Raw genomic sequence first — 15163 nt, forward strand, 5'->3', positions numbered from 1 at the left:
TTGTTGGCAAATGTAACAAACTTGTGAAGCAAAAAATAAAGAATCTTTTAAACTTTAACTTCGTTGTAATTGTTGAATGTTGTTTCCACAAAAAACACTACAGGCACAACATCACCAGGTGCAAGTGAAGGGCTTTCGAATGTAATTAAATATATTGCTGAAAAAAATGGAGGGTGAGAATTAAAATACGTAAATCACTGAACAAACGAATTTATTATGTCTGTAATTACAGTAACTACAGTGTTTAGTCCCACGTCACCGTGTCATACAACCCTAGGGCTGTATACCTTGTAGTATTTTAACAAAATTGGTTTTAAATGAACGGGCTACCTAAAAAACCCTTAACTTTCGAGTTTTATGAAGATTGGACATGTGGTTCAAAATTTATGGACAGAAACGTATTCTGGCGACTATTTAATCTCACTTATGTTTCTCAGAGATGGCTGGATCGATTTCCATAAAATCAGTGTCATATGAAGGTGTAGTTGCCCCATAAGACCCTATTGATTCGTTTTGTAATCGAACTATTACTTTGCCAGTTATGTTTCAAAATGTAAAATCTAGCTATGAAATGAAACATATTCCGAAGACTACTTGGACTCACTCACTTTTCTCAGGGATGGCGGACCCGGTTTCCACAAAATTAGTGTCAAATGAAAGGTCTAGTTGCCTCATAACACCTTATTGAATTTTATTGTAAAGACTGGAACGCGCAAAAAATGGTCGACTTCAAATTGGTGTATTTCTGTTAAAAATGCATTAAAAAAACCATGTAATGTTGCATTTGAAAGTTGAGTGTATATACAATGGATGCTAAAATGAGTTTTCACCAGTTGCTCTCCAATTTTTAAAATGGCGTCCAAGCAAGAGGAACAGCGTGTCAAAATTTTGCTCGCGCAGCAAGAGAATCCGACATTCTCGCATCTCAAATTGGAATAATTGCTGGATGTGGCCAAATCGACCGTAACATATATCTTAAAAGTGTTCGGGGAGCGTCTGTCGACCACCAGGAAGCCTTCAAGCGGCGGCAATCGTAATTAAGACGCGGCAGTGACGATGAAGAAGGTGGCAGCGAATCATATGCGGAATCCTAATCTTTCCATCAGGTACGTCACTGGCAAGCTCATTGTCTCCCATATATATGTGCAGCGGGCTAAGAAACGAGCCGGGTTGTCGATGTTTAAGACGGTGAAGGTGGCGAACCCAGATTTCGAACAAAACACCTCGGCAAAGCGGTGGTCCGGAAAACTGTAATCTGCTTACAAAGTTCGACCGTGGGTGACGAAACTAATGCGAAGGTTGATTTACAGCAGCTTCCGGGACAGGAATTTCATACCGTACCACGAAAAGGGAAGGTGGCCTAAATTTTTAAAACCATCAAACTATCGAAGTTCCCGAAAAAATACCTCGTCTGGCAGGCCATATGCACGTGTGGTCTAAAAAGCAGCATTTCCATTACTACGAAACCGTCAATCAAGAGATCTACGTCCAGGAGTGCCTGGAAAAGCGGCTGCTACCATTCCTAGAGCAACATAACAGGCCTGTGCTGTTCTTGTCGAACTTGGCAAGCTGCCACTATGGGAAAAAGGCAATCGAGTGGTAGGATGCGAACAACGTGGTTGTGGTACCCTAAGACCACAACTCTCCCAACAGCCCAGATTTCCGCCCCATCGAACAGTATTGAGACTTGGTCAAACAGAATATCAAAAAAACTAATAAATCCATCAAAAACGAGCAGCAGAATAAATCCATCTGGCGTTTGGCGACGAAAATGGTCGATAAGACCACTGTACAAAATTTAATGAAAGGGGTTAAGCGGAAGGCACGGCAGTTTGGATTTGGCATACCAAAATAATAAACGAATATTTTTTCCTTGAAATATGTGAGTTGAACTATCAACATAGAAATAGGAAGATTTTTGTATCACGAATTTTGACTGAAAGAAACCATTTTTTTGTCGACCAATTTTTGCGCGTTCCAGTCTTTAGTCGGACTGTAACTTCGTCTGTAATGTATTAAAATGTGACAATCACGAAACTCCATTATCTCAGAAACCACACAACAGATTTGAACAATATTGATATCAGATGAATGATTGAACACGTGGTTCCAAAGTTTGGCTGGCCTATAGGTTCCCATTTCATTTGATTATAATCGCACTCATATTTCAACCGTTATGTATTAAATTGTAAAAACAACAAAAGTCTATTATCTCAAAGATTACACGACTTATTTGAACATAACTAGTGTCATACGAACGAGTTATCTCTCAAATTTACAAGTAACAAACTTCATAACAATTTGATATGTGGTTCAAAGTTATGGAAAGAGAAGAAATTCAAAGACTGTTCAAAACTATACCTGCTTTGATCAAAATATATGGCCTCAACATAATTAAAATGTGGTATTATACTATTTGAACGTTCCCGGCATTGCTCGTGATTAAAGTGTTCGAAATTATGAGTCCTTTTTTTTATTTCACTTTTTCTTAAGCACTAACATTATGTAAAATTTCATATTTTATACTTCAAATATTACTTCAGAAACAACATCAACATTTTGGAACCTTAAAAGTGAATATTTTGTTTGCAGTAAAAGTTTCAGTTCCTTACTGAAAATTTTTTTTTGTGTGTTTTGAAGAGCTTTATCTGAATCTGATAATTTACGAAAATGTTTGTTGGTGGAAACTTTTCTGTAAATTTATAGGCAATATACGAAGCTGCTAAAAAGTCAGATAAAACAATCATTATTAAAAGTAAAAAGTTTTTGTTTGGATATTCGAATTGTAAGAAAAAATCTACTAAAAGGCTAATTTTGAAATTGTGCATGTGTCAAGGGATATATTTGCAAGATACTTTCAGCATGATTTTGCTACGGTATTTCAACAAGTTATTCTACACGATACGGAGAGTAATCAAACAAATCCACAAACTTAAAGCGTAATATTTCAAGTATACATACTGTATTTTAAACGTTCGTTGGAAGAAATAATACGCAAAGTTATAATCTTTAAACAGATTGGTCGTTTTGATCGAGATGTGTGCTCTAAAGTCGTTACAAATCCAATATCTGAATTCATAAAAATTCGATCCAAACTCTATCCGTAATTTTCGATTTCGACAAACATTCATATACGCACCTAGTGTCTGATGACTGTGTGATGTTGAAAGTAATAACAAAAATCACTGTATTCTGTCATAAAAGTGTTATCTAAATTATCTCAATGCACTCACAAGCTCTTATTACTCAATAATTACAAGCATAATTGGTAGAAAGTGTTTTGCGTATATGTTGTAGAATAAAATTAAATCCTTTCCCATGAATGAAGAAACCAAAAAAAAAAACTATCATGTTTCCGCCCGGGATCGAACCGGGGGCCTTCCGCGTGTTAGGCGGATGTGATAACCACTACACCACGGAAACACTGCCTGAGCAAGCAAAAGCTATCAGCACATGTAATGCGAGTAAATTTTTTTTTCTTTTCGTCTGCATCGGGTGAAATATCGTATACGTGTTGCATGAGTGCGCGGTGCAGCAATCATGTTTACTAACGGATTTGCTTCATTTTCGGGATTTACGTTTCCTTCTAATTAGGAAAAAATATAAATAGGACAACTGTCTTTTTAAGTACAACACAAGAAACGCAGTTTCATACGAACTTACGTTTCGCCGCATATATCAAGATGGCTTGACAAAGTAATTTTTTTCAATTCTTTTATCACCAATATTTAGTGGTTAATTTGTGAGTTCGAAATCCAATTTGTGGTAATTTGTGGTTAAGTGGTTTCCGAGAAATTTTCAAAAAACTGAGTCAAGCCATCTTGAAACATGATTTTTCTTCAAATGAATCGGACAACGATGATATATACATCAATCGAAAGCTCTTAATTTGTGGTTCACGAAATGTAAATTTTAAAGTCATAATTACTAGTGTTTGTACAGAAATTTGTGTTTCATTGTTCACGTAGTTCTACCACAGAGAACAGACATTAATGTTCATATAAAGAAATTTGAAAATCATGTGTAAAAATTTGAATTGAAATACGTTAATATACTAACGACATCTGTCTTGTGGTGCCCCAGTTACACTGCATAAATATTGCCGTATCAATATTCTAACGATGCCAGTGCTTGGTTTGTAAGTGACAAGAGCGCCACATAGCGGGAGCATTACCACTTACTGGTAAATGACGGTTGCAAGTTTTTACACATCTTTTGAAAATAAGATGAACGTCTGTTCTCTGTGGTTCTACGTTTTGTTTATTTGTTGATGACGCTGCTGGCCGCTAGTGGCGTTGGCTGTTTGCGGTGTTTGTCATTGCCATACTGAGCGTGCGTGTGGAGAATATGGTAAATATCGATATTCGAGAAACTTAGCCAACACACTTGCTACTACAGGTAGCCCAATAGGCGCAGAATGGATATGTGTAAATTTGTTGTCAAAAAGGATACCGGTAACGAAAATGTACTTTCGAAGGAAAGCAATCTAATTCGACGGATTATTTTTCAGAACCAGTACAGTAGGAATGGCGAACAACAATTATCCCTTTTCATCGCCTAGATTCTGAGAAATGTTTCGGAAATATTCAAACAAATGTTCAAATAAACTGCCGGGATCCAACTTAATGTTGCTCCTCTGTTATTTTTTCATGCATATGTGCTAACTTATGAGTAAAGTTGTAAAGAAGATGTCTGCTGTCCGCGGGTCTTTTAAGTTACTAGTGGCAACGTCGCACAGAGGAGTACATAGAACAAAAATCTGGCCAAAATGAGAAAAAAAATTTTGTCGCTTTTTGGTGCCGCTATTTTTTTTTCTGCAGCTTAAATAAATGCTTCACAATATACCATCACTCGATTAACGTTAAGCGGTATTATCATATTCTGTGAGCGCTGTAAACATTGACAAATTTTCAAGCATTTTTGGGAATCGAACCAAGCTGTGCCAGGCGTTAAAAAATGACAATTGATCAATATTATGCACCAAATGAATTCTTTATGCTCAATGCTAATAAACCGGTTGATAAAAATTTCGATGTTAAAATTTATAGCTACTCTTAAGAAGTTTTCGAAATTGGTGATTTTTACGTATTTTCGAGCGTTTTTATTATTGAAAGAATTATCAAATCTCGCGGGATCCGATCATATAATCATCGGGGGAATGGAAGTTCCACGAGGCATCATATAATCTGTGAGCAACGAATTTAAAAATACAAAATGAAGATATTTTGCTACATCATTTTTCTTGTAAATTCTCTGATTTGTTTCGCAGCCCGTTTTGCGAACACAAATTATACGAGCGTATTTCTTCATCTATTCAATAACATTAATGAAGCCACATAGGCTATGTAATTGTAAACACCAAGTTATGTGCGTGATATTTAGAGTTACTCTTTGATACAATACTCGAAGCAGCCACTTCCACTTCTCACTCAAATATTTTCCAACATATTACTAAACAGTAGCGAAAATAATTTTGGCCAGGTTTCCACTCGAGTTACTTCTCTGTGCGCTCGAAAAATAATCCGTCGAATTTGGATTGCTTTCCTTCGAAAGTACATTTTCGCTACCGGTATCCTTTTTGACAACAAATTTACACATATCCATTCTGCGCCTGTTGGGCTACCTGTAGTAGCAAGTGTGTTGGCTAAGTTCCCCGAATCTCGATATTTACCATATTCCCCACACGCACGCTCAGTATGGCAATGACAAACACCGCAAACAGCCAACGCCACTAGCGGCCAGCAGCGTCATCAACAAATAAACAAAACGTAGAACTACGTGAACAATAAAACACAAAGTTCTGTACAAACACTAGTAATTATGACCTTAAAATTACATTTTCGTGAACCACAAACTAAGAGCTTTCGATTGATGTATATATCATCGTTGTCCGATTCATTTGAAGCAAAATCATGTTTCAAGATGGCTTGACTCAGTTTTTTGAAAATTTCTCGGAAACCACTTAACCACAAAGTGGATTTCGAACTCACAAATTAACCACTAAATATTGGTGATAAAAGAATTAAAAACAATTATTTTGTCAAGCCATCTTGATATATGCCGTTTCGCCCACCTAAAATCCCCTTTAGATAGGCACACAGTCATTATAAAAAATTAACTACCTTCGTTTTTACAAATTAAAATTTAAATAAACATTCGTGTGTCGCTCGGTTCGAGATTTCTGCTGCCAGGGGAGTGTTTTGGTTCGTACCGGATTTCGGTCTCATCCATGCCAGCTGAGTACACAACACAATCCGTTCTCCGCCGGAGACTTCGAGGCAAGAGCAGTGAGATTAATTCCCTCGCGGTCGGTTGCTGCACCGTAAAATGGCATAAATTAGCCACCATCAAACCACGGTAGCATCGCCACCAGCGTTTGACTCTGGTGTGTCGTTTGTCGAAACTGCACCGGCCCCGGGAATGAACCGATTTCCGGTGGTGATGTTCTCTGGCAGAACGGTTGTGTAAATACAATTTCGCGTTTCCCATCTTGTTCCCATTCTGTGCAGGAGTGCACTTAGTTTACCGTCGAAGATACTTCCGCCATTACCAGTGTCTAGGCGAATTCGGGATGCACAGTATGGTTCAACGCCACCTGGCGTTGCTCGTTTTCTTGCGCTCGACGTTGACGTTGCTTCCCGAGTGCCGTGCAAAAGAAACCAGCAAGTTTGCTTTTCTTTTCGCGCTTGATTTCCAAGTCTAAATCCCTATTGTTATGCATATCTTTCTGCGGGACCGACGGATTCCACCGACTGTTGGGATGCAAATTGTTTGTTTTGCCTTATAGCCACCCCGAATGAACAGTCGCTTTCTGTTCTAGGTGTATTTGCATTATGGAACCATTTTTATTCTTGCTGCTGTCATCAACCATTTGAATTCGAGGCAACAACATGAGAATTCGATTTTCGAAAAAAAAACTTCACTACTTTATCGAATCGCTTTGATGAAACGAAAATTATCTTCTGTGAGTAAACTTTTTTTAAATATAAGAAAGCGACAACGCATTGTAAACGATTTAGACTGATTGTTTGCTCTTGTTGGCATAATAAGTACAGTACTAATTAGAATAATAAACAAGAATTCTAATTCCACTGCTTCCACATGGAAAGTAATGACGGTTTGTTGCTGCGGTTACTTTTTTCCATAGTTACTAAAACAAGAGCAATAATTTGAGAACTAGCTAGTTAATAACATGTTGTGAAATTAAGACAGCACTCTAGTTAAAGTTGATACAATCGGACAAGAAGATTTTTGATTCATTCATTTTGAATAATATTAACAGTTTAAATAACGGAAACAAAAACACCGTTTATCACAGAGAAATCTTTGAGTGAACATCAAATGAAAATACTACAAGGTATACAGCCCCAGGGGTTGTATGGAATGGTGATGTTGGACAAATATAAATATTGATTTTAACTCTTGTGACGAACAAGAATGAAGCTGAATTTTCTACACGCAGTCTTTTGTATCGAGTTGAGCGTAAATTTTTGCATTGAATGTGTGGCCACGCAGTCTCGAAAAAGAGAAACGAAACAAAACACCTCCGATACTACTGAGTGATTTTCATAAGCACCAAAAGAAAGTTTGTGCTTTCCCGATGCGAAAATTACTCTGATTTTCAGATTAACTAATTTGCGTTATTGATATTTGACCGATAATGGTGTTCGAGTGGGCACAAAGGAACAATTGAACCGAAAAATCACACAATTTAGCAGTGATTTTTTATTAAAATGAGGGTTTCATCTTGGTGCCCTCGTCGTTATTGAAAAAATGTTTATTGTGAAATACATGAACATTCACACTAGTATTAGTTGTGATAATTCTCATAACTCTTATCTTTAAGCATTCATAGTTCTGAAAAGAACTGATTTCACAATTTACAAATAGAAATGTGTGCTACAGAACGCTGAGGATCGCACCTCCGGTATCATCGAATATTTTGCTTGGCCGCAGATAACAAATTTGCTCTCCGCTCTGCCCTCCGGTAGTTGTGCCAGCAAAATATCCTGCAGCATACGATGGTGCCAGTTGCTGTTGTATGCAAAATAAAGGTACGGTACTCGTACGCAGCTCTCGTTGCCTAATGTCGCGTACCTCTAACAGCCATACTCATCTCGCTACCGTGTCACGAACAAGAATGAAGCTGAATTTTCTACACGCTGTCTTTTGTATCGAGTTGAGCGTAGATTTTTGCGTAGAAGGTGTGGCCACGCAGTCTCGAGAATGAGAAACGAAACAAAACACTTTGTTAAGTCAGAATATGTAGGCAGTGGAATTTATTCGGTCCATGTTATTGTTATCCCTTGAAACTTTTCACCTATTTTCACCATTAAGCAGTAAAGCAACAATGTTAAACTTTATATCAAACAATTGTCATACATTTTATCTATCCACCGACACATAAATGACTAAGATGCGTTAAGTCGCTCGCTTTCTATAATCGTTTGAAATCTGACGCAACATTTGCCAGTTTCATTTTCAATTCTACAAAATGTATTCTAGCATAGAAAACAAAGACGTAGTTCTACGTCAAAAATCAACTCAAATTGTTGCCATTTATGCGCCATTCGGGTGCTGAGGAAACTCCCCTGAAAAACAAAGGCAACATTCTTAAAATAGGTTCGGGGTGCTAAATCAGTTTTGTAAACTGGAAATAAGTGATAGATAAAAATATATTGAAAAATTTGATATACTTATGTTTGTATTTCTCTTTACACATTTAGAGTATTTCGTCTCAATATACAGAAGGCAGCATAGGCAGCTCAAGAGTTTTCCCACCCTATATATGTAAATCAATTAAAATATTAAATTCTATCAATAACGGATAAAGCTAAAGGATCATAAAAAAATTTGTCTTGGTGGAATGAATTGAAGTCGTGCATATTTATACATCAGTATTAGGTAAGTGTTCAGTAATAATTAATTTGCAAATAACTCATTCTGGAAATGAACAACGTAAACGTTTTAACATTGTGTTCTGATCTTTGTCAATAGTTGCCAGTGCTACTAGCAAATTTTGCTCGCATTTTATGTTCTGATCGAATTTTATGAATTAGCATGTCAGCATCATCTGGTGAGTCTCAACAGTTTTTATCAGACTTTTAATATTCCATTTTTTCGTTTTTGTTTGCTTCCTTGGTGAAATTCATTTTTCGGTAGATATTCTTTTAGTGAAAACTTCATCCGGTACCGGCTAAAAGTCGGCTCATAGAGCGCGAATTAATGCAACTTGAATGTGGAATTCTGTTTGACCATCAATTCAAAATGACAAATGAAATGTACTTTGAATTTATGAACGACTCGACGGTAGCAATTGCATTCTTAGGTCGGTAGGTAACGGCAGAAACCAACTCGTTCGAGTGGGACTTCGCCAGTTCTAGCCCATTATGTCGGACCGAGCCGCCCAAGTGCTAAGCGAAATGGAAATTTATTCATAATCGCAATACTGTACAAGTTAAACTAGGACCCATCACCATCAACATCGTCGTCCGGAGTCGTTGTACGTTTTATCAGAATTTGCTTTGACGAAACGGGGGACTAGATAGCAGAACTGGAATGAGCTTTTCGCGGAATGGATTTGTATTTATGTAAATTCTTTACATAAAAAGTGACGCCGAATGCACTGTGGTCACCGTTCAGAGTAAAATATGAAAAAAATTGACTGTGAAAGATTTCAATAAGTTTACTTCAAGATTATCAGATAACTGTCAATGGCGCAAACGTTTAAATTAAATCACATTAATCGCAAGATTACAGTGGACACAAGAAAATTTTATTGCGTTATTTCTAAATAAAGAAATTGTTTCTGGATTCAGCAACTTTACTTCGTCTTGCGTTGGTAATGTCTGTGTCCAGTACAAACTATTATCTGTGGTTAACAATGACAGGATTATGCTGCTTAACAATTCCTTTTATTGTGAGCTTTTTGGAGGAAACATTTAATCTTGCAATAGGCTTTTCCACGTCCATGGATGAAGTCGTATCCAGCACCACTGACGATTATGGCAACGCACCCGTCTTGCCGGACATATTTCGCATCTCGTCATCGTGGCGGTAGCATTTGTCGTGATGCTTTTTTCGCACTGCTGCAGATTTAGCATACTAGGAAAAATATGCAAAAACAATAGAGGCGGCACATTTCTTCCTTTGCTCGCTGGTTGCACCGCTGCGGGTTGCATTGAATTCTGTGTCGTTAAACAACGGCGGAATCTCAGGATCCGGCAGAAGTTATTCCCAAAGTTGTACGATGGAATTTATGGCTCAATAAACCTGCAGCAAAGTATGGAGAGATAACATTACGTTCAGAGGATGAGGACACGCTTAATGAAATTGAATTCCAGCGCGCGACTGTAATGGGAAAACAGCCACAACTGAGATGAATGAATGCAAGGTCATACTGGAGATTTTTTGTCCACACTAAACGATTATACATTTTTCTGCGAGTCTGTAAATCGTTGATAAATCCTCAAAGCGAAATTGGAGGAGAGTTTGAAACATTGTAGGAATGACCGTGAGTAAACTGTGTTTTTTCTTTGGAAGCTTTCATCATAACTCGCTTCTAAACCACGTGGTCATGTTAAGATCAGTATCGTAAATGTTTTAACTAAAGTGCATGCAAAATAATATACGTGCATTCCAAAAAAATTTTATGCGTCTTGTAGAATGAAAATTAATATTGTCTTTTACAGCAAAGCTTATACATAAATCAACATGATTTTTTTTTTATTTGCCCCATTTAAAGATATTAACCTTTGAAAAGGGCGTATTTCGAAAATTAAAACATCAACTTTTTACCCGTATAAAAATTCTTGAAAAATTTAACCACCAAAAGTTATTTGAATTTTATTTGAAGACAAATTTGAATTTAGAAAAATAGAGCAAAAAACTGGTTTATTAAAGCCATCCTACGCAAAATTGCTCTAATTCAGCCGATTCAAGAGCTACAAAAAAGTATTCTTCCACAAAGTTGCTCAAATTAACCCATTCACCGCGGGTGATGCAATATGGCATTAACTGACGTTTAAACTTTGAGTATCGTTAGAGAACAGATTGATCTTCTATATGCAATACAGTTTGTGTCTATTGGGCATACAGTTGATTAGTAATAAGAGTCTTTTTTAATAGGGGGAGATGTTTTGTTATGAATTAATTATTTACTAATATTTGTTTAGAATTTATATTGTGTGTTCTGCCACAAACGGTGACATATCAACACTATTACATATATTTTAATTTTTATTTCATTAATTAGGAAAATTGTAAACCTACTTGTCAAGAAAAAAAATGAATTTAAAATTGAACCTTAGCCTATTCTTACACCTATCTTACTGACTTTGAAGCATCGTCTTTCTGGTTGTACAACAACTTGTCCAGATGGGGACTGCATATAACATAGCTGGTCTAAATATTTGTTTGTAAATTAACAGTTTATTCTTGAGACAATGTCCAGAATTTCTGTTGATAAGAACATACCGTGGAATGGGGTGAAATTGATCACCTGAAAATTCGTGATAAAAAATACTAATCAAAAGATATTGCTCTTACAACACTAGGCAATGTTAACTTGTCCTTAAACGCAACTTTTGCATGATTCACATACCTGTCAAAGTTAACCCTTGCATGCCCGGTGCAATTTTTCATATTTTTGAAAAATTCTTCTAACTCAGTCAAAACTCAATCAAATTTGATCAAACAAGTTTCCAAATAACAAATAAAGTATTGAATTTACTTAAAGTAATCTTAGTTGAGGGTTAATTACGTTAAATTTGGAGAAGTGAGTAGTTTGATAAAAGCTAAAAAAAATGTAATTTTCAACAATAATTCGTTTCCAAACTAGCTGAAAATGATATTTTTCAGTACATAAATTATCATTTATCTTTAGCATATCGAAAAAAAAGCACATTGCCAAAAGAATGTATGGATTTCTATGGTGATCAATTTCACCCCAATTTACCTCATAGTAGAATTATCGAGTTTATTTCAAGAAGTAGACGATAGAAATTTCACCAATAGCCATAGAGGTTTACTGGAGCACATACCAGTACTTGTTTTAAAATTATACTATTACGGGAAAAATGTACATGAAGCTAGTTAATTGGAAATTGTTATAAAAATTGATCAATTTCACCCCGTTCCATGGTACAAACGTTTTATATATTTATTGCACTTTGTTTGGATATTCTTAATGTGCTCCTTGAAAGTAAGATTTGTATCATAAATTAGCCCTAAATATTTAACTTGGTCAGACCAATTTAAGATTGCACCGTTCATCTTAACAACATAATTATTGGTGGGTTTGAGAAAAGAATCTCTTGGTTTATGAGGAAAAATAATTAATTGTGTTTTTGATGCGTTTGGGGAAATCTTCCACATCTGCAAATATGAAGAAAATATATCTAGACTTTTTTGCAGCCTACTGCGTATGACACGAAGGCTTTTTCCTTTTACGGGCATGCTTGTATCGTCACAAAACAGATTTCGCACATCCTGGTGGTAAATCAGGAAGATCAGAAGTAAAAATATTATATAAGACTGGGCCCAAGATACTTCCTTGAGGTACACCAGCTCTAACAGGCAATCTATCAGATTTACTATTCAAATAGTTAACCTGAAGAAATAACTTTGTATCATTTTTGTGATGTAAAGAGGAAATCGGGAATTGGACATTTTAGCTATCAAATCTTTATGCCAAACACTGTCGAATGTTTTTTCTATGTCTAGAAGAGCAGCTCCAGTGGAATAACCTTCAGATTTATTAGTGCGAATCATATTAGTTACTCTAAGTAGGGTGTGGGGGGGGGGGGGGGTAGTCGAATGCCCATGGCAAAATCCAAACTGCTCATTTGCAAAAATTTAATTTTCGTTAATATGTGTCATCATTCTATTAAGAATTATTCTTTCAAAAAGTTTGCTTATAGAAGAGAGTAAACTAATTGGACGATAACTTGATGCTTCAGCTGGATTTTTATCAGGTTTTAAAATTGAAGTGACTTTGGCATTTTCGCATTTTGAGAGAAAATATGCTAATTCAAAGCATCTGTCAAAAATTCTCACCAAGAAATTTGAAGAGCTTTCGGGAAGTCTCTTGAGGAGGATATAAAAAATCCCATAAATGATAATAGTTCTTATTTCATTCAAGATTGTTTCCAGTACCTCTCCAGGAAGAAATTCTTGAGTGGTGACCTGATCATACTTTTGTGATACTTCATTTTCAACTAGCTGACCCGGCAAACTTCGTCTCGCCTATTTTAGTGTTTAATTTAATTATTTTAAACAATTCAAATTTATTGATTCCTTGCGATTTGTTTATATCGTTTGAAATGATTGGTTTTATCGAAATGACAACATCCTCGATTCTTGGCTTTTGTACATCACCTCTAAAATGGTGTCCAGGGTCAATGCTTGGCTTCTATACATCATTTCGATTACGGAAATATCCATATGTAGTAGGGGCCATCCACATACCACGTGGACAGCTTGACGGGGGGGGGGGGGGGGTTGGCTAATGTCCACGGTCCATACAATTTTTTTATAATTTATATGGGCAATTGTCCACGGAGGGGGAGGGGGGGGGTCAAAATCGTTAAAAATCTGTCCACGTGGTATGTGGATGGCCCCGTAGTATAAGGCAACCCACGAGACAGTTGCGATCAGCTGATTTCAGTTTGTTTTCATCTTTTGACATCTTCACGTTTGTACGAACGGTCGCAACTTGGATGCAATGCGGATCGAAAAGCGTGAGAAACAACAGTTGTCCGATTGGTTGCTCTAGTATTGCGTGGGGCAATCCTTTACCCAACAATTCGCGTTGACTGCACTGTTTTTGACGTTTCGTGTGCGTGAAGCCAGTGGTAAACAAACGGTTCATATAATTATTAATTTTTTGCAAGGTTTTGCTCGTTTTTCAGAACTTTTTGATTACAATGGTAAGTGAAAATCAATTAAGGAACTCCCGTTCAACTTTCTTGTAGTGTTTACCGAATATTTTCTATCAACGATAACGTGAAATTGCCATCAAAGAAAAGTGTAATTTTCTATTTCGGAAATTTGACCCTGCTACTGGATTAAAAAACTTGATTAAAATTAATTATTTGGAGCTTTTTGTTTGGTGCAATGTAAAATCACAACCTTTGGTTATGATAATTAAGTGAAATACAGTTCCTGTGATGTTTCGAATGTATAAAACAGGTGAATGAAAATTGCTTCTTTTTCTCAAATTCAGGCATCTAACGATGAAATCCATTCGACGTGCGCGGTGAAAATACAGCTCGCTGACATTCTTCAGTATGTCGCAGGAGGAAGCAGGCTTATAATCGAAGGTGAACGGGTATTCAAAGCCAACCATCTGCTTCTCGTGGGAGTTCAAACTGTGCATGCGGACGGCCTATCCGTGTTTGCAACTTGCTTGAAATCATCTTCACCCAAGTCAGACCCACACAAAATTTCTATCCGGACCAGGCCGGTATTTCAAAATTGGTCCTTGCATTGCTCATGTAAGGCCGGGATGGGAAAGTGTAAGCACGTCATGGCTGTTTTAAACCACCTATTAATGTAAGTTCCATAACTTTGTTAAACAAGCCTTACAATATTATTGAAACAAATTGCGTTTCAGGTTTCCTTCGATTCCTTTACTAACTACAACAGACGTGCAGCAGAAATGGGGTAAAATTGCCGAAAAAGTTGCTGCTGATATATACAAGGCCACTATGTTAACTTCATTCTGCAAGAAGTCGAAGATAACCGAAAATCCGTCTCAAGCTCATACTTCTATGGCATCGGCTGCTGCACCAATGGATTTAACTAGAGAAGAAAAGGCCAATATTCTCCATATTTTTGTAGATAGTTAGATATTAAAGCAATAATCAAAATTGTGTGTTAGATGTAACGCTTCATCAAAAATTTTAGGTTTCCCTGAAAGTAATTTAGCATATGAAATGAGAGGACGACCGGAAATAAGAAAAAAAGAGAAAATGGATGGAACTGAGAATGAATCGAATGTTTTGCATAACCTGCTTGGTTTAGATAAACAGAATAACTTGTCAACTGTTTCGATGGTGTCATTGATTTCCGTTGAAGAAGACCTAGTATCCTATTTGCTGAAATCGTTTTTAAGGAGATCATTTTCTTCGGATAATTTCACGATGATTGACAATGAAATAAT

At 36.6% G+C, this 15163-nt stretch overlaps 2 protein-coding genes and 1 non-coding gene across 5 annotated transcripts in view; 1 reads left to right on the forward strand and 2 right to left on the reverse strand.

Moving 5' to 3' along the window:
- LOC129724433 (uncharacterized) overlaps positions 1-14870 on the forward strand; it is a 56026-nt gene extending 41156 nt beyond the window's left edge. The window contains exons 2-3 of the mRNA XM_055679344.1: positions 14225-14553; positions 14615-14870. Of these exons, the coding sequence (XP_055535319.1) occupies positions 14225-14553; positions 14615-14849 (564 nt within the window). The 3' untranslated portion in view covers positions 14850-14870. The remainder of the gene's footprint in view (positions 1-14224; positions 14554-14614) is intronic.
- LOC129724396 (mitochondrial protein C2orf69 homolog) overlaps positions 1-15163 on the reverse strand; it is an 84798-nt gene that overhangs the window by 54665 nt on the left and 14970 nt on the right. The gene's annotated exons all lie outside the window — the stretch shown is intronic.
- On the reverse strand, positions 3351-3423 carry Trnav-aac (transfer RNA valine (anticodon AAC)). Its single transcript has one exon. It is a non-coding gene; the product is annotated as a tRNA-Val (tRNA).

The sequence above is a fragment of the Wyeomyia smithii genome, chromosome 1 (genome assembly GCF_029784165.1).
Source record: "Wyeomyia smithii strain HCP4-BCI-WySm-NY-G18 chromosome 1, ASM2978416v1, whole genome shotgun sequence".
In the NCBI taxonomy this organism is placed as follows: domain Eukaryota; kingdom Metazoa; phylum Arthropoda; class Insecta; order Diptera; family Culicidae; genus Wyeomyia; species Wyeomyia smithii.